The 19,717-nt window shown below is 37.2% G+C and overlaps 1 protein-coding gene across 1 annotated transcript; it reads right to left on the bottom strand.

Annotated features, from left to right (window-relative positions):
* Positions 1–920: 920 nt before the first annotated feature.
* Positions 921–17,692, bottom strand: LOC140228285 (SH2 domain-containing protein 4B-like). The gene is made up of 8 exons (XM_072308511.1): positions 17,497–17,692; positions 12,671–12,827; positions 6,627–6,882; positions 5,712–5,874; positions 4,194–4,377; positions 3,666–3,790; positions 2,428–2,648; positions 921–1,371 (listed from the first exon to the last, which is right to left on the bottom strand). Exons 1-8 carry the CDS (start codon positions 17,666–17,668, stop codon positions 1,249–1,251), a joined length of 1,401 nt encoding a protein of 466 aa, XP_072164612.1. The 5' UTR covers positions 17,669–17,692; the 3' UTR covers positions 921–1,248.
* Positions 17,693–19,717: the final 2,025 nt, after the last annotated feature.

The following is a 19,717-nucleotide window of genomic DNA, read 5'->3' as shown; positions in this document are numbered from 1 at the left end:
TTTTTAAAGGAATTTTTACATGAGTACTGGTAATAAAAAAGGCAACTGAAACAGACTACCCCCTTTGGGTGTCAAATGCCAGTCCTGATATGAACATCCAACATTCTCATGCAGTAAAATGTCTCAAGATCCTTGTAGAGGAGAAAATAGATATACGGTATATTTGTATATTCTCCTAGTAGTTGGTACCTTCACCCCTTACACATGCTGTACACTAGTGCCTCTGGTTGACTGTTACAAGTGATGCTGCCACAACTACTCAGGCAGGAATGCTAGTAGCACATACATTCATATGATGTGGCTACACTTTCTCAACATGCTTTCATGCGTAAATGCATGGTGAGTTACAATTTGTATGAAGGTAGCTCCCATCATTTTGCAAGCCATGTACGACATTAAGTGAACAAAGGTGAAAATTTTACTTTACACCATGCAAGGATTTGGTATCCATGCATCAAACATACATTAGATTTCCTTTGATTTTTTCTCTAATGCTTATGACATTTATCTGAATATATCATCAATGGTCTGCAGCCATTACAGTACCTGGTAATGAACGCTGTGATAAAAATCCTGTATGTGAGTTGTCATTTCTAATTGCAAAGACCTTTTTGGTGCTTCCCAAGCAATGCTACCACATTTTCCACTGAAAAATATAATAAAAAATTCAACATCAAACTCTTACACATTTGATCACGAATGACAAATGATTTATCTGACCTGCATCCATGCCGTTTTCAGAATGCTGACCATTACCCTTTTCACCCTTTAGTTCTGGCGTCTTCATCATCATGTAAGGAACCAGATTGACCAAAGGGCACTACAACAAAATAAAAGGCATGATGCACGTTATAATCATTTTCATAATATTTTTTAAAGTTTGAGATATCCTTCAAATCGCAATCCATTCCTCCAATTTGCTGAAGAATCACAGTCAACAAAGCAACTTGGTCTTTGCCTTGTAAGCTGTGGCAACACAGCTTGGCGCTGGCTACCGTGTTCTTTCAAGTAAACCACCTCTTCTTTCAATATGAAATATCATGCACAGTGGGTTCCTAAAAGACAATATAGATTCATAACTTGGTTAAAATGCTTCCCACAACCCATCCAACCAATTTTTAATTTAGTAGCAAGATGCAGACTTGGAATTCCACTGGAAGATAAATGCTAGATATGCAAGCAACATCGTTGCTACAGCAACTCCCTTGGATTCACCCCAAGGCGGCCAAACATTACAAAGGTCAGATGTCAAAGTGCTGTGTTCTGGTTCTTGAGGTTGGAGAAGAGTTCCTCATAGTCGGGTGGCTTGTCTGCAGCCTGGCCGCACGGCGTCAGCAACACCTCTCTCCCCATCACAGAAATTGGCACTTTCTGGGATTGGGGGTAAACAAACCAACAAACAAACAAAATGAGAAGGCGTCACTTTGACTGCCACAGCACATGCAGCGATGTGGGTTGATACTATTGCTACTACTCAAACTCATAATAATCACAATATTAATAATAAAAACTGCTTATAAAACTGACTATAATCAATATAATATAATACTGGATTGATAGCAATTAAACTAATATCAACTCTCACAATGCAGACGAGAAAAGCACTCTCAGATCGCAGACTCAGAGCGCAGACTTCTGCCAAGCAGCTAATTTCCACCAATGATCTTGTTCTTCCATATACATCAGTGATTTCAACCCACACATATGCATACTGAAAATCGTATGATTTCACAGTATAGAAGCTTTTTGTTACATCATCAACTTCAAGCTGCACGGCGTACTTCTTCGAGCAGAAACTAGAGTGTGCACTCTAGTGCGCGTATGAAAGCCTCAAAAATGCGCAGCTTGACTCCCAAGTTCATTGACCCTACCTCCAAGAATATAAAAAATCCTCCATAAAATCCATAAAAATTTCCGGATCACTACCAAAAATTTAATCATCTGTTCCTTGTGTCATTCTCAACCTTTCCTGCAAGTTTCATCCACATCCATTCCCAATTTTTTGAGTTATTTTGCACATGGGCGCAAAAAACAACAGTAATAAAAACATAACCTTGGCGGAGGTAATGATGATAATAATAATGATGATTATGAGAGTAGAAGCTCATCTGTATTGGAAATTCAACTGAAATTGATGTTAAATAAACTTTTAATCTCAATACAAGATATTTACCTCCGGAATTTTCAGCTGTTGACACTACAGCCTTCATCATTCCAGAGTTAAATATCGTGTATTGAGATCAAAAGTTTATAACACCACTTTCAATAATGATGATAATAGCAATAATAATAAATATACCAATAGTGATACAAATATTAACATTCATTAAACAACTGGTCAAATGCTTCAATGCAATATGGTAAATCCTGAGACTCCATCTTACTGACAATGTCATGGTAAGAGGGGCTGCCATGGAAACCACTCACCTTATGATAATTGATGAGGTCCACCAAGGATGAATGGTCACGCTGGTCTTGGCCAAAGAAGCGGTAAATGCCGTCCGATGCATCTATCAGAAAGTGCTTCGCACGTTCCTTGTCCCGGAATGAGAGGGCATACCCCCAGATGCGTTCACTGACTCTTATTAAGAAGGAGCCTGGTTCCTTGGGGTACAGGAGGTATTCTGCTTGCTGTCTAGAGATGATACCTGCCATGATAGTTATACCATATCATTATCATCATTACCTTCATCATCATTGTATTTGGCACTTTATGATGATACATCAAAATTTACACCAATAGCACATTTGCACAATTTGACCTGTATTAGTCTAGACTACCAGTTTTTTCTTATTTCTTTTGGACTTATGTTTACAATGGTCATGGCTGTTTAAAATCATATCATATATTAATGACAATGTATTATTACACTTTGATCTATAATATTTACATTTCTTAATTTTTTTGCATGTCTCACTCCCATGTTATACAAATAAAGGCTAGCACTTTGCATTTTACAAAAGTTTGGCTGAATTCTTTAAAATGTATGCTGTAAACTGGTGACAATTCAGACTTTCGCCTTGATTCATGACCCCTGATTTTTTACAAAATGCTCCTGAACTCGACATAGTCCATATGTGCATAGTCCACAGTCTCAAATGCATCCAATAAGTTTGAGTTTGGTGCAGGTTTACAGCATGACTAAGAGAAAAGAAACACATACACAACTATGCTACACTATACAACATTACACACAACCTGAAAACATAATGCCTTTACTAATACAATATGGAAGAAACATAAATATCAAACTTATTATCAACACACACAAAAAAAAAACAACCAACAACAACAACATGAAAAGTCCTCTTTGGAAATGCTTATATGGCAGGACACACTATAAGTTAAACACAGGGAAAATAATTTGCTCACCACTGTTAGCATTACCTCGAACTCTACTGGAGAAAGGATCTGCTTCCATTTTCCACATTATTTTTCAACGGCATGTCATATGACACTTAACCCGTTGAGGACGAGTATATAAGGGCAAGTGTCTATGGAAAATGTGTGTTGTAGCAAAATCAGTACGTCCTCAACAGGTTAAAATTGTGTAAGTTTTGCGGCTAACCTCTGGAACACACACCCTGTTACCTCTTGTACAGCACTATGAAGCCAATTAGAGCCATGAGACAGAGTTTAGGCCAGTATGAGCCTAACCCCTTACCATGAAACCAGGGGGCCACTTCATTAGAGCCTGTGACAAGTCCCGTCTGTCTGCGTGTCTCCTCACTCTGGAACCACTCCACCACGGCCTGGTGAGATGTGGGCTTGGGAGTCCTGATGATCTTTCTGTAGGCAGGAACAAGACATCCAATACGGGAAAACCTCTTAGCTAATACCAGGAGCAATTACCAACCCAACAAATATCACTCTGAAATGTAGGATAACATGGATTCAATCAAACCAACTGTGAGACCTACATAATGGCCAAAAGTTAATCATACACAGTTTGGGATTGCAAAAGATACAACACTGTATCCCAAAAGCTTTGAGATTTTCCATCACAAATCTTTGTAATTATCCATCATTATGGTGTATTCTGAGGAGATAGGACAAATCATATTTCTGCTATCACCATTTCTCCTATTGTCATCTCATGGATATACTCTTGAGCCAAGTAGAAATGTGCACTATGACAACATGATATCAGTAGCATTATAGTACGAGCAGGGAAAAATAAGTAAGAGCTTACCTTGGGGGTAGACTAGGCTTCTCAACTACCGGTGGCTCTTCCGGAGGAACGATCTTCCTGTTGTCTAGGATCTCCTCAATGTTGATTCCTGACATGTCCTTGCTTATTCTTGACCGTCTTACCTCTTCTCTGGCTATCCTGGCACGATGGCTGCGGTCCTTGTCCGCTTTCTTTGATTCTCTCACTGCATTGTATAGAAGAGGTCAAATCAGCACACACAGAGAGTGACAGTATCCATACTTGAAAAAGATTTTATACTCATGTTACTTCAAAAAATCATATTCAAATGAAGTAAGCAGTAAATCAATCAATGCATTAATTTGAGTAACTTTTTGAGCTTCAATCCGCCGTAACATTTGACTAGCTAAGTTTTTGTCCACTCCTGTGGACTGTCTCAAGCCCATTGATCCTTCCACACTCCAGCTGACTGCTGGATCCTACTCTGAGATCACTAGGAGCTGATGTGTATTCAGAACTTCATAATAATCATAACAACAATAACTAGTTTTTATATAGTGCATTTCACACTTGTTTAAGTATCTCAACGCGCTTTACAGACTACTATTACCCTGGTCAGTGGGTACATAATTTCCAACCAGCACTGACAGTGCTCACTCTCCACTCCCTGAGGAGCATTCCAGCCAGTCGTAGCCATTTTACAGGCACGTACATGCTGATCAGCCAAACTAAACTTTCTCATCCTACCCGGTACCCATTTGTACTCCTGACTGGAAAGCAATGTGGATAAAGTGCCTAAAAGGCAAATGTGTTGGGCTTGGATGATTAAAATCATGAACTTTAATATGGGGTTAGTCTATGTAATCCACATATCGTCGGGTGAGGATGAGAAGGACGATAAGTTGCCACTAAACCCATAGTGTTCAAGACAACTTAACGCCCTTCTCATTCTCAACTGACGATATTTTCCTTCACCTTCTTTAAACAAATGTTAGTTTCAGAACCAATTATGTATGCATGTTGATGTATTGCTGAGAAACAGCAGAATCGCAGAGGTTATTGAGTCTAAAGACCAAGAATCTTGAATGCAGTCCAGGAAGGGGGCTGAGTTCTAAGCTTTTTAACAGCACTACACCTCAATGATAGGGTAGCACTACGAGTTCTGAATTTTAATAGCAAAAGCATTAAACCATGCCTTCTGCAGTATGAGAACTAATACTCTCCACAACACTGGAAAGCCAGCTGGGTCATCCAAATGACATATCAAACAAGGGATAAGTATCACAGACAAGATAGCATGCAGACTGTGAAACAACTTCACTGAAGAAACTGGAAGATCTCTGGAAGCATGAGACTAAATAACCTTAGTGATGCACCAAGAGTTGAGCAAATGATTGATACTGATCACATTTGATGGGATGATGCACGTGATTTGACGTTGAAAGTAAACTTATGGCCACGCAAGGCTACTAAAATGATCCTCCTCCCTGCTTCAACATTTAAGACTTAGGCTTGGGGTCTACACAAGGTGAATGAACTGGACTATACTGGGCTACGTACACTGGACCTCAAAGATCTTGTCTGCTTGATCCCGCTCCATCATGGCCGCCGCCTTCTGCTTTTCTCGAATCTCTTTGAGACTCATGTAGAGCTCTTTCCTTCTCTTCTCTTCCTCCTCTTGGAGCCGCCATTCCCTCTCTCTCCTTTCCCTTTCTTGCTGTTCCTGCAGAAAGTCAGTAACAAACACAACAAGAGGGTTATTCTTTGATCAAGCAACCTATGCAAATACACTCATTAGGATCCTTCAGGAAGTTTTCATTAATCCTTACCAAATCCATACGTTACGGTCAAGATTCTGGCCAATGGCCTTACCTTAGTCCAAATTTAGTTAAACTTGCAACGCCTAATGCTACAAGTAAAACTGCCAGAAGCAGTATGCTGTTAATATGTGGACAATTTTAACAGGTTCTTATAAAATCAGGGCCTTGGACCTCTCCCAAATCATTACCTCCATCACGAAGGTTATGAATTTGCCAGTGTCTGTTTGTCTGTTTGTCTGTCAGTCTGTCTGTTTGCAAAATCATGAACGGATTTGAATGAAATTTTCAGGAAAAGTTGATAATGACAGGAAGAACAGGTGAATAGATTTTGGCAGTGATCAGGATCACCATCTAGACTCATGATTTTTCTTTTTTTTTTAATTTTTTGAAGGACTCTTTATCATTGGCAAGGTCCATCATAAAGCTAGATGGTGTGCATGCTTTTGCGACCCTCGGAGCTATTGCCATGTTGGCAAGAAAGAATTGGCAGAGGTAGCGATGCCTGGTAGCCAGTGAGGGTATGTTTTGATGGTCAAGGAATCTAATAACGCAGATGATATGACTTTAGGACAATGATATAGCTTGGAAATCATGATATGAGAGGAAAGGAGCTGCTTGGGGGAGGCCTGCGCTCTCCAAGTGCTTTTCTAGTTACCCTGGCTTTCCTCAGCTGCTCTTGCTTCTCCTTCAGCTCCTCCTCCTTGCGTTTCTTCTCCGCCTCCTCCCTCTCCATCTTCTCCTTCTGGAGCCGCATCTCCTTCAGGGAGGCGTAGGCTTCCGCCTCGGCCTTCTTCCGCTTCATCTCCAGCTCCTCCGCTACCTTCTTCAGTCGTTCCTCTTCTTCCTTCAGCTTCTTCCTCTTCTCTTCCTCCTCTTTCTCTTTCTTCTTCATCTCCTCTTCCTCCTGCTTTCTAGCAACAAAATAACATTAAAACAAAAATTTTATCAAGCATCATATTTCAACTTTAAAGAAAAAAAAATCAAAATTAAAGGTATCATTTATATTTTTTACAATGCAACTTACAAATATAAATACACAATGGAAAAAAAAGACATTTCTTGACATACAATTAGCTTGAAACTGAGTGGTTGAATTTAGTTTCCACAAGAGCAGAGTTAAGCTCTCACAAATTTATAATCATACCATTATCCCATGCATTTCTTTCCCTTAACTTTTTCTTCCTTAATAAAAAAAGGTTTTTAATGATTTGTTTTCCAATACATCTTCTACATCCTGAAAACACCAGTCAAGGGAAAATAATAAATAAATTATCCCTTGTTGAGGCATCAAACAAGTGCATTCATGAAGGTCAAATTGAATTTGTTGTTTGAAATGCTGATATCAATCAGTGAACAGAGCTTGGCAGCAATGAACTTAGCACTCAAACATACAAATTAAAAAAAAACAACTTAACACTCAAATGCTGCACTTCTCATTCAAGAATGTAACTCTTGCATACTTAACAACTAGCACCTGTTTGCTGAGTCAGTATTACTGAACAGTCTTAAGAACAATACTCACTTTGTCTCTTTATTAACAATTCAACCTTGTCTAAAAGCTTAAAGGGACTATGCAATGCAAATGTATGTTGACTTGTATTGCTTCATTATACCTTGATTGTCACTCACATGGCTAAAAGAATATCTAAATACAGGCCATACATTTTATAAGAATTTTTGTGACCGTTTTCCCTCAGATTACTTGTAAATGAACACACAAACAAAAGACCACACAACTTCCAAATCAAGAGATTCTGTTGGTGACATCATCATCAATCACTGGTAAAGTACTATTATGATTAACAGAAGTGAAGACATTGGGATGCAGCTTCCCCTAGACTGAGTATAACCTGCATTTTTCCCTGTAATGTCTGTTCCTAATGATATTTGATAACACGGAAACATGCAAGTTATGCTCAGTGTAGGGACAGATGCATCAGTACTGCAGCAATGATCAACAGATGATGTCACTGACAAAATCTCAATGTCGAAGGCATTTTGTGGTCATGTTCAAGTAATCTGATGAAAAAAAAAGTAGAAAATTATCATAGAATATATGGCACACACTTAAAGATATTTATTTGACCACATAAGTAAGTTTGAGGGTATCATGAATCAATACAAGTCATCATGCAATAGCACTGCACAGTTCCTTTAACTACTGAAACACACTGCATGTGTGAATGAAGGGATGCAACGATGTTTGAAAATGCTGTTGGTGTAACTTGAATACACAAGAGTTTGTAAATGTGATTTACAGGAGCTTGAGATGTCAATTATTTCAGGCTAGCGCTGAATTGGCTGGACAGAACATGCATAATGACGGTGAAACGTTGAATGCAAATGCAAAACAATGCAAACAAAACATGCCGCAAATAAAAAAAAAAAATATATATATATATATATATATATATATATATTATATGCACATGAATCGGTGAATGACGTTCAAACTGACGAAGGAAGGTGTTTGTTCTTCCAACTCACTATATTCATACACAAATTTGGTGATAATGAATAAATCTAGACTCACCAACAATGTACCTAAAAAAAAAAAAAAAAAAAAATCATGTGACTGCCCACATGAGCACATGGATTGATGACAAATTTTCTCATATTCATATGATATTGTGAATGTGGAATATTTAAAGAGAGTGGTTTTATATGTCTCTATGTCTGTCTGCTCCTCTGATATGTAATACATATAAATGTATGAATAGATATTACTTTTTATATGTTCTTTAAAAAGGTACTTTTCTTCTTTCGCCTGCCCTAAGTGAAATGCTTAAATCAACCAGGAAATATAACATTATAAGGATACATATTTTATCAAAGGTAGGTACATGCAGTCAAGCAACATAAAATGCTGTTAATCACAGAATTTACCTCTATATCTCCATTCCAATACCATTCATCAATGAGAATACAGCTTTTGAAGGATTTAATTAAGGCAAAAGAACTGCATATATATATATATATATATATATATATATATATATATATATATATATATATATATATACAAGCAACAAATTGGTAAAAGCAAGCAAAACCTACTAAGAATTTATACAACTGAAACCATCTAAATATCAGGAAGTAAATAATATTCCATGGCAGCTGTTGTGGTGATATCATCACTGCAATGCTTACAATTGTACATAATGCTCCCAATTAGCACATTATGTCCTATTATTATCATATACACAGTATTATGATATCGTATATCTTATCAAAACAACTTCTTCTCTGCCTATCTCAATGTATATCATGATTATTCCTAAAGCAAGAATTCTGCCACACAATCTTAAAATAAGATTTAAACCAATATTGGACATTTCATAAGGAAAAAATAAATTAGGATTTCTTTGCAAACTACAACATATTTAACAGGTAAAGAAAGGAATGTTCTTATGCACTGCATTTATTATTCAAATTATGACTACAAGGCTATTTCATACTACATATCTAATTTTACTCAAATTAAACTCATTTATGGCTGTCTTTAAATTCATTTATTCAAAAATTAGAGCAATTTGATTGCAGCATACACTCTACTGGGATGCATACATTTTCTCATGCAACCACATACAATTTGCCATAAACATTTTCAATGATATTCATTGATTTAGACTACTGATGGCAAAGACTGACTTTCAAAACTCTCTGCACAAAAATATATTATCAGCTCATTTTGAATGAACACCTCACTTGACTCGTGGGCTGCATGACTCGTGGGTGTCGGTCTTGCGACATGCACCTAATAACTGCACTTTCCTAGTACCAGTGCAGGTTATGGCCAAAAGCATTACATTCAAAACTAAATTTTGGCGACCTTTGACCTCAACTTTTTACTCCTCACCTTTGCTAATCCTGACATATCACCACTCATGTATTTATTCATATCCTTACTAAAACATATTACTGATGGATACTCCTTCCTGAAGTTACAGCTGGGCAAGTCTAACCAAAGAACAAATCTTTACCTTTGACCTCTCACCTCTATTATGTTTGATCATGCATTGTAACTCTCAATTTCCTTCTTCCCTTCCTACTAAAATTACATTACCATCGGACATTTGTAGCTGAAGTAAAGTAAAGCAGGTACCAAGAAATAGCTTCTCTTACTTTACATCATATCATAATAACAACATTTGGGATGGATGGACTGGCAATCTGAAAACAGAGTGTCCCAGTTATACCATCTGGAGGGCCACCATTCTGGTCTTGTACCTAGCCTCATATCAAAATCAGATGCAATTTGTGAAAATCTGCAAGTTGTTTGCATGACATCTTGCAAAGAGAATGCTCACCGCAGAAAAGCCATTATATTTGACTTCCATTTTCACTCCCGACAGGCACAAAATGTGACCATGAGGAAAATCTAATGAGCTCAACTAGAGATGATAGTTTCATTGAGCTACTTTCGGGTGTTGTCAAATTACTGTAGTGATGTTCTAATGTAAGAACAGGACAGACAACGATAACACATTTAAGCCTAATTTCTCTGTTACCACAATGTAGTGAAAGCATAGAAGCATATTCATATCATATTCAAATCTATTCAAAGTACAATTGTACCTGCCAGTAGTGTTGTCCAGGGAATAATTTTTCTAGTATTGTATCGCACTTTGCTATGCACTTTGCTATGCACTTTGATGCACTTTTTATGCCACTGCTACACAGATGTGTAGTTTACTTCCATAGAAGAGCACAGCATGCCATTTGAAATATTATTCATCAGCTGAAATTGCTAATCAAATTTGAGTTGGAAAATAATTTCCTAGTTATCATTCAAAATCTCAAGTACTTAAATCTATGCTCATTCCATCCTGCATCAACGCTAGAAACTTGTGATAGAAGCCTCAAACTACTCATCAGAAGTATGCAAGCGGAATGAGGAAAACATTGTGTGTACCATATCCTTGTTTGCTGAAATAAGGCCAGTCAAGTAGTACCTACAACGTCACATTTCCAAGATCTCATCCCATAAACAATGTTAATTCACCTTTATCAGATGACAGTTTAGAAACACCTGGTGACTATTTGACTATTTACTTGACTATCATTCATTTTCATTAGTTGGTAAAATCATTGTTTACACTTGTACTTGTAGTTTACCTTTCAAGGGCTTCCACCCTCTGCAGATTAGAAAACAAAAACAAAGCAAAACTCAAAGAAACAATTAGAACTTCTTTTTTTTTTTGTTAGAGATAGGGCATTCTGCAACTGAAGCATGCTATATCAATTTTTTGGTTAAAGTTCATATTTTTATGTCAAAGCCACATTTCATTTCTTTTGATGAAGAAAAAATACTAAAGTATGGCAAAATACTACATGGCAGGACTGCTATTCATATTTACAACAAAAGGTATGTCAAAAACTTTTCAGATTCAACATTTGGTAAAATTTTGTCATTATCTATTTATTCTTTTTTTGTGTGTGTGCATGAGCTCTTGCTCTATGGATGCAGAGCCAACATTCTGTTCCTTATGCAGAAGCAAATGAGGAATGCATGATTTCAGACACACAAAAAGTGGGTGTGACGACAATGATCTCACTTTTAGATGAATTCTTGGCTGAAATTCATGGTCTCAATTTACTACTGTATGAATACATGTGACATATGGTTATACTCTTTTATCTAAGTTTTTTTTTTTTTCAAGTGTTACAAATGACTTATTAATGAATATGAAAATGTCTGTGACTTCTCTTTGTACAGACTTGTAACTGAGATGATGTGCTTTGGGTACACAATTCAGAGCATCGGAGAAACGTTAAGAGATACTCACTTCTGCTGTAACCTAAAATGCGAGTTGAGAAATGTGCAAATGAATTTAGTCATTTCAAATGCAGCAAGCAGATATCAATTAAAAGTCACTGATGACATAAGGAATGGTACAACAAAGTGATCAGTCGTAGTCCGGAGTTGAGGAATGAAATTTGGCCAAAAGACTTAAGCGATCGTGATTCCAAATGTATTTCACAACTGAAGAAGTGTTCAGTAAAGTCAGGGTCTAAAATAACATAACAAAAGAAAACTGGACTAACATTTTGTTTTTGAATATGTTGCTCTTTTAATTCTAACAATGCAAGCTGCACAAATAAAAACAGAACTTCATAACAATATAGTATGCAATTTCACTTTAACCAGAGAGACATGGGGGTCTTGCGTTCACCTAAGTCTTGCAAGTTCACCTTCCACGCATTCTTGCAGACTACTACCTGAGAACATTGCAAACTTAGAGGGTGGGGCAGCTCGGAGGGCTTCTATGGGGGCATGGTGTCCATATGCATATTCCATCACACTGAAAACTTAACTACGTATGCAGTTAAAAAATAAATAAATGTAAATATTGCCCCCCCCCCCTTTTAATCGCAGCCCAACACCTGGATCTACTATAAATAACCTTGAAGTTCATTCACTAATGTATTTACTCAGAGTATTTCCAGTTTTAAACAATATTTTTCTTGTTACAATTCTTTTTTGAAATAGGGGGTTCTGTGGTCCTTGTATTAAGTACATTTCCTATTGTCATCCTTGTGATAATGCACTGGGTTTGGTGATAACTTTGACCATGTGTTTTCAAGAAGATGAATAAATATAACTAACTTCGGGAAAACGTGAATTTCATATAGTCAAATATTTCATTTTATATAGTCAAATATTTTCTATCTGGCTGCCTGTCATGTGATGCTTACCTCTTTGCTTCTGCCTCCTCCTGAGCTAGGATGCGTGCTTTCTCCTGACTCTCTCTCTCCAATATCTCCTCTATGGACTGGTCATCCTTGTGATCACCCATCACCCACACCCACTCACAGCCATCACGTCCAAGCAGCCACTCTACTGATTTCTTCCCTGAAGACCCAAAGGGGGGGGGGGGGGGGAAAGAAATGTCTTCACAAATAAGTTTGTAAATTTCATAGAAGCAGTACCATTTTTCAAGTGCATCATTAGAAATTTGACTGGACATAGGCAGTAAATTTGACTGACAACACTGAAATAAAGGCAAAAGATCAGTGCAAACTTGATGAAAGAACAACAAATACATTAAAAAAAAAAGGGATTAAATCATCTGAATATCAACTATTCATATAACATGTCCTCAAATGGGCAATTCCACGGTAACTGACGTTACGCGTAAGGATTTTCATGAAATTGTTTATGTTGTAGTTTTGTGAATGAAAGCACCTGGGGCTTGTAATTAGCATTGATGAATGAGTTCATGAGAATGAAGAAATAGGTAGAAAGTTTTTCTCTCAAACTGCATTCCTTATCACATAGCAAGTGAAAATGTGTCGGTAACTGACGTTATGGAAAAAGGACATGGGAAATTATGGTGTAGACTTAAATGGAAATATCTCATGTCCCTGACTTCTAAACTCTATGTGTTTTATATGGCAATATACCTAGGTTCTTAGGAACAGTTGTGCAAAATAATGTGCACTTTAGATATTTCCTTTTAGCACCATGCCAATTTCAGTGAAGGCATGACGGTAACTGACGTTACGCTTACATTTGCCATAGGGTTTACACATGGAAAATCATGATTAGGAATAGTTTTGTGATATTTTATAATTCTGACCTTTCAGAGTGATTTGTTTGATATGGAATCATACCTTGGTTCATCAATTACAAATATCCAAATGAAATGAAACATTAGTCTATTTTCTTTGTGTTTAATGAAAACTTAAAGGGAAACATGTCAGTAACTGACGGTACGTAACTGACGTTACACATACTTTTGCTATGGGGTTTACAAAGAACTAATTTATTTAACAGGTTATACTGCTGCAGTATACCAGTAACAATCCCAGGCATTTACTTAGCAACAAATTAAAACAAAATCTAAAGACACAAATGGGATGGGGTCCTTAGGGGGCAAGCTCCCCCCCCCCCCCCATGCCATAGCACAGTTGAGCAATGCACCAGAGGATATTTTTTGACATTTGTCTTAAGATTGAATGCTTATTCAACAGTTATGATTACACAGAGCCATTTAGATTCAGCAGTTCCAAGTATGAATATTGACATTACTAAGGGTTTTTTTGTTGTTGTTGTTGTTTTTTTAATGAACAGGAAAGTTTCTATCTAGAGTACCCCACCCATAATGCCCTGCAGTACTACACAAAACACAGATATTTTTGTGTGTGAAAAAAAAAAATATCTTTCAGGTCATGGGGAAAAAACACATACAAATAAAAATATTCATAGGGCCTATATATGTATGAAATATTCCTTCTTCTTTTCTTTATTTTACTCCTCCCTCAAGGCATTGTTAGGGCCACAAATAAAAAAAAAATGATCTCCATTATCAATAATGATTTAGATGAATAGTGTTACACTTTTAATATTTTTTCTGTGAAGAAGAATCATGCTATTTTGGTCAAAAGGGCATTATTTGTTTATTCCTTGCTTGAAGGAATGTAATTGTTTTTCTTTTCCTTTTCACTGGTATATCAAGGCTTGCAAATACATCCCAGATACCAAGAAATAGAACATTGCGATGAAAGAATTCTAAGATCAATATAAACGAATCTTCCTGTTCATAATTATCATGTATTACAAAAATGTCCCTGCATGAATGAAATAAAGTAATCAACAAATATGAACAGTCTTTTTATTTTACCCTAGAATCACCTCTCACTTTGAGCAACATCAGTGTTAAACGTTGAGCAACATCAGTGTTAGTTTCAAACAGTAATGACAGTACATGCCTTATGTCAGGCCTGCTTATGTACCATTTCAAGATGTGCCATATTAACTAAACCACACATTTAAGTGCAAGCGAAGAAATATATCTGTTCCTGCATTTGCCTTTAGGTAGAAACTTCACTAAGCTTCCAGAAAAAAAGAAAAATGCTAGCAAAAGTAGTCATTAGTAAAGATTATAAAACTGTTGGTATACAGCTGTACACAAGCTTTTTAATAGAAAAAGGTGGTTACCATGCAACCACATCATTGATTAGGCCTACAAATTTGGTAGCTTTATCATCCCGTAGGACTGTGAATGTACTGTATAGTAATTTGAGTGCATTATATATTGCATGTGGTAAACCTAAACTTCCAGATGATTTAACCTTAAACTTGTGTTGAACAGAAAATCAAAAGCTCAACCCCCCCCCCCACCAAAAAAAAAAGAAAAAAAGAAAAAAAAAAGAAATAAGATAAAATGAACAAAAAAAAAAAATGTATCCAATGACATACAGTGTACCATGGTGATGACATCATTCCCTATCAAAGTTCCCAGATGTATTGAAATGGCCTAAAGTAAAAACATTTGCCTAAGTTATAATTACTGACATGGTAACTGACGTTACATACTGGTATATGACGTTTCGGTAACTGACGTTACACATTTTGATGTGTTCATTTGACTCTCCAGTAAGCCAAGTATCCTTATTTTCTGGTATTGAAAGGAAGGCATATGGGCATACATTAGAAATCGTAAGTTACATCATACAGCTCACTTTCTTTGATGAATAAAGTTAAAAAAATCCTTGTTTTTGGTAACTGACGTTACATCCATCATTGTCAAACTAATTAACAGTTTTTATAAAATTCTTTAAAGCAACCAGCTTTTTCTTTCTATCATGTGGTAAAAGACTCGTCTGGTAACTGCATACATATAAAAGATTGTTGTTTAGAGTACTAGTAAAGTGGATATACAGAGGGTAAATTATGTGACAATACACTCTTTCTTACCATTGAGTTATAGGCATATTTTGGCAGCCATTTTGAAAATCAAAATGGCCGCTTTTATTGAAAAACATAATGATTCTTAAAACTTCAACTCAAGTATTGTCTGAAAATGTATGGTGTTTGAAACAAATATCATTTTGAATTTTCGGCATCTGTGTCCTACATACCGTGGAATTGCCCAAATGTGCTTAAACTGGAACTTCACAGAGAGTCCTAAAATCAGCAAATAACACTTCTAGCGAAAGCTGAAAACATACTAAATGTGAATTTCATACTTCTGCAGGCCAACTGCGATGCAGAAAATATATAAAAGAATTTTGACCCTCATTTTGCACACCTGTGTAAGTGCGCTTTTGTGGCCCAATATTGCCCTGCGATTTGATGACGTCACAAGTCGCCTACATATTTTCACAGCATCCAATGCGCAAGTGAATTGGCACTAATGTATTTTTGTATCAATGTAAATATCTAAAATTCCATGCGACCAAATGTCACCAAAACCACAGGAAATACTCGATAGGTCATTTCCAAACACTCATTTTAATTTGAACCAAACTGGTTTTCTGGAACGGTTGACACTGATGATGAATTGCATGTCGTCACTCAAAACAACTCACTGTTACTCTTCGCGAGCTTTGCGGCATACGCTGCTTGCACAACCTGAAATATAAAAAAAAAAAATCTGAATAAAAAATCGATACTCACTGACTTCGACATATCTAAACTCTTTATTTTGTGAAATGCCTTCAAAATCCATTCTAAAAGTAATATCGTCGATGATGAAATCAAGTCAAACTCCTGCTCAAATCACAGCCTTGTGACAGCAGTCTGGTGTGTGTACGTGTGTACATGTGTACACGAGTGCATGCATTATCCAGCCGGCCATCCTCGCAACGTTTGCTGTTCAAGCACATTGCCAAGGTAGTGTACTGCTAGCAAGTCGCATTGTTTCATGTAGCATGCAATGCACAGTTTATGTCTAGTATACGGTATGTGGTCAGTGAAATGGGTGTAACAAAAGCATGGGAAAATGCAATGATAGCAACTAACAGCAATATTAATGCCATGCAGGCCAATATGCATACCAATTCCCAGTGTTATTTGAGTCAAGTCTTTTTATTTTCTCCGTGCGAACTGTTCACCATTATCATCATCATCACCATCATGCAGCTGTCTCGGGTCGCTCCTGTTCATGAATCTACACAGCCAGCACCCCAACCGTAGAAAAAGCATCAGCAGCAACATCTTGGTTGTTAACTGTCTGCTTTGGGGTCAAAATCACCTAAATATCCATCATCACTGTTTGAATTTGAGCACCATGACTCTGACCAGTCTCCTCGTTCCTCCTCTTCATTGGTTTCCACTTCAAAATTCATATCAGAACATCATCTTCCATTTTCCTTCATGCAGTAGTTTGGGATCGAGCTATACTTCAAAAATAGTAGCAAGCAAGAAGGGTGCCAGCTGGCCTTTGGAGCGCGCAGCTGATTGGCTGAGAGCGTAGGCCACTTGTGACATCATCAAAATCAGGCCAACATTCTTGGCGAAAGTACAATCTGCACTTGTAGGGCATTCAACAACTCACAGTTTTGTTGAATATAATTTCTCACTCAGGATTGCAATTAGTAGCCAAAAATGGGGATATCTGCATAAGGTATGAAATTTCCTGTGTAAACATATCAAATTTGACAAAGATGAAAATCACGAAGGCTTTAGTTTGAACCGTCTGTCCTGATCATGCAAATGTGCCTTTAAAGAAAGAACATAAGTGCAGTGATTTGACATAAAAAAGAAAAGATGGCTCCAAAGTGCTAACACTACTCACCAGGTTTGGGGACCTTCTTGGCAGGCTTCTTGCTCTCCTCCTTGTCTCGGACTTTCCACCGCCTCACCTGCTCCTCTCGCATCTTGACGAAAAGGAGCTCCTTCTGGTGCTCGGACAACTCAGCCAGAAGGTCTGGATCCACATACATGTCCCGCAGGATCTGCTGCAGCATGGTTGCTTGATACGGGATGGCTTCCCTTACCTGGTCTGCTGAGGATAACATAATACTCATTACAAAAATTGCATTCAATTACTACAAATTATGCAACCTGTCATAAAGAAAGCCTGATAACAACACCAAATATCACTTTCCTGATTCTGGAATTTTTAATTCTCCTGAGTAAGCTTTCCAACAATGTTTAATACTGTAAAAGTGGAAATTTTCGCGGTGTTCAAAATTTTCAAGATTTTCGTGCAACCCGCAACTAGCGCGAAAATAAAAGCACGCGAATATTTTTGTTTGCCATATGTTCCAGCAGTTGATGACTTGATTCCACGGAATTAAAAACATGCGAACTCTTTTTACCCCGCCAAGCACGAAAAATTAGTCGCGCGAAAATATCCACTTTTACAGTAAGTGCTGCTCTATTTATAAATGAAAAAACAAAACAAAACAATAATACATGACTTACACAAAGCACTTGCCAAATTTAGTCCACCCCACTTTGAACAATTCAGAATTCACTTGTTGATTGAGGAGGATGCATCTAGTTATGACTTAGATCAAATGAAATTGATTAAATTCAAATTAGAAATACGAATTTTCATCAATATTTGAAGAACAGAAGTACACCACCACCTGTGTGAGTTTCCACTGCAAAATAATATATGGAATAAAGAGCAAGTGATATCTGACAGGCTTCGACCTCAGCTAAATAATCTTGGACAAGACCATTAAACGGAAATCTATAAGGTGCATCTCAACCTTTCCTGCAAGATTCATCCAAATCTGTGCGCAACTTTTTGAGTTTGTTTTTTGGTTTGTTTGTTTATATTACGAACAAACAAACCGACAGTAATGAAAACATAACCTCCTCCCTTGGCGGAGGTAATAACAACTTTGCCCACAGATGAAAAACCATAATTGATATATTTAAAAAAAAATGATTTATAATATTTCAATGTAAAGACTGATAGGAGAGTTCTCAGTACTCAAGACCTTATATAGCCCAATTTTCAACAGTTTAAAGGTTACTTGGAGGTACAATGTACATGCACTTTGCCTCATTACATACTTGATTTCAATCTATCTTTCATGATTGGCTTGAAACACAAATATATTTCATGATTGGCTTGAAACACAAATATAATTTGAGAAACACATCCTGAACAGGGCAATTTGTCAATCAGTTGCAACAAACAATACAAACAAGAACCAATAATTTGAATAAATGTGCAGTACCCACTGCTAAAACAGATATAAACCATGACTGGCTAGCGGATGGAAGCTGTGTAGTCTAGGGGATATGATGCTTCTCTTGCAATCAGCCAGTTATGGATTTGAATCCCATCTGAATATATTATACAGTCAAACCTGCCTTAGCGGCCACCTGTCTATAGCGGCCACTGAAAAATCCCCCCGAGAGAAAAGCCCTGTTAAAGACCCTGTGTATAGCGGCCACCTGTCTAACGCGGCCAGCGGCCACAAATTTTGTTTCCCGCGGTAGATTTTAACCTGTCTATAGCTGCCACAGAGCCGGTAATTCAGCGTGTTTCTCTGACTTGTGGCCGTGCCAGACATTCATGGGCAACTTTCAGTGATCGCCACCGCTGCAATCGTCACTTATTCAGTCATAATAATGCACTAGTGTTAAGCTTTCTTCACGACTGTACAACATGCTACTATAATGTATATGCAACAATTCATGAACACCGGCATTGTTCAATGCATGAAACACACGTGTGCATACGGACGCATGTACATGTACACTAAGTACATATTATACCTATGCGATGTATACAGCGATGGTACATGTACATGCATAGGCAATGCACACATATAGTTGGATAACCTGTCTATAGCGGCCACCTGTCTATAACGGCTAATTTTTTTGTTTCCCTTGGGTGGCCGCTATAGACAGGTTTGACTGTATATATATATATATATATATATATATATATATATATATATATATGCAGGTGCATGACTTTTATCATGACTACTACTCTACACACTGAAAACTCAGTGTTATTTACAATGTACCAGTACACTGATAAAGGG

This window comes from Diadema setosum, chromosome 5 (genome assembly GCF_964275005.1).
Source record: "Diadema setosum chromosome 5, eeDiaSeto1, whole genome shotgun sequence".
NCBI classification, from domain to species: Eukaryota; Metazoa; Echinodermata; class Echinoidea; order Diadematoida; family Diadematidae; genus Diadema; species Diadema setosum.
The sequence above is the reverse complement of the archived record's forward strand: the minus strand, read 5'-3'. Positions and strand labels throughout refer to the sequence as shown.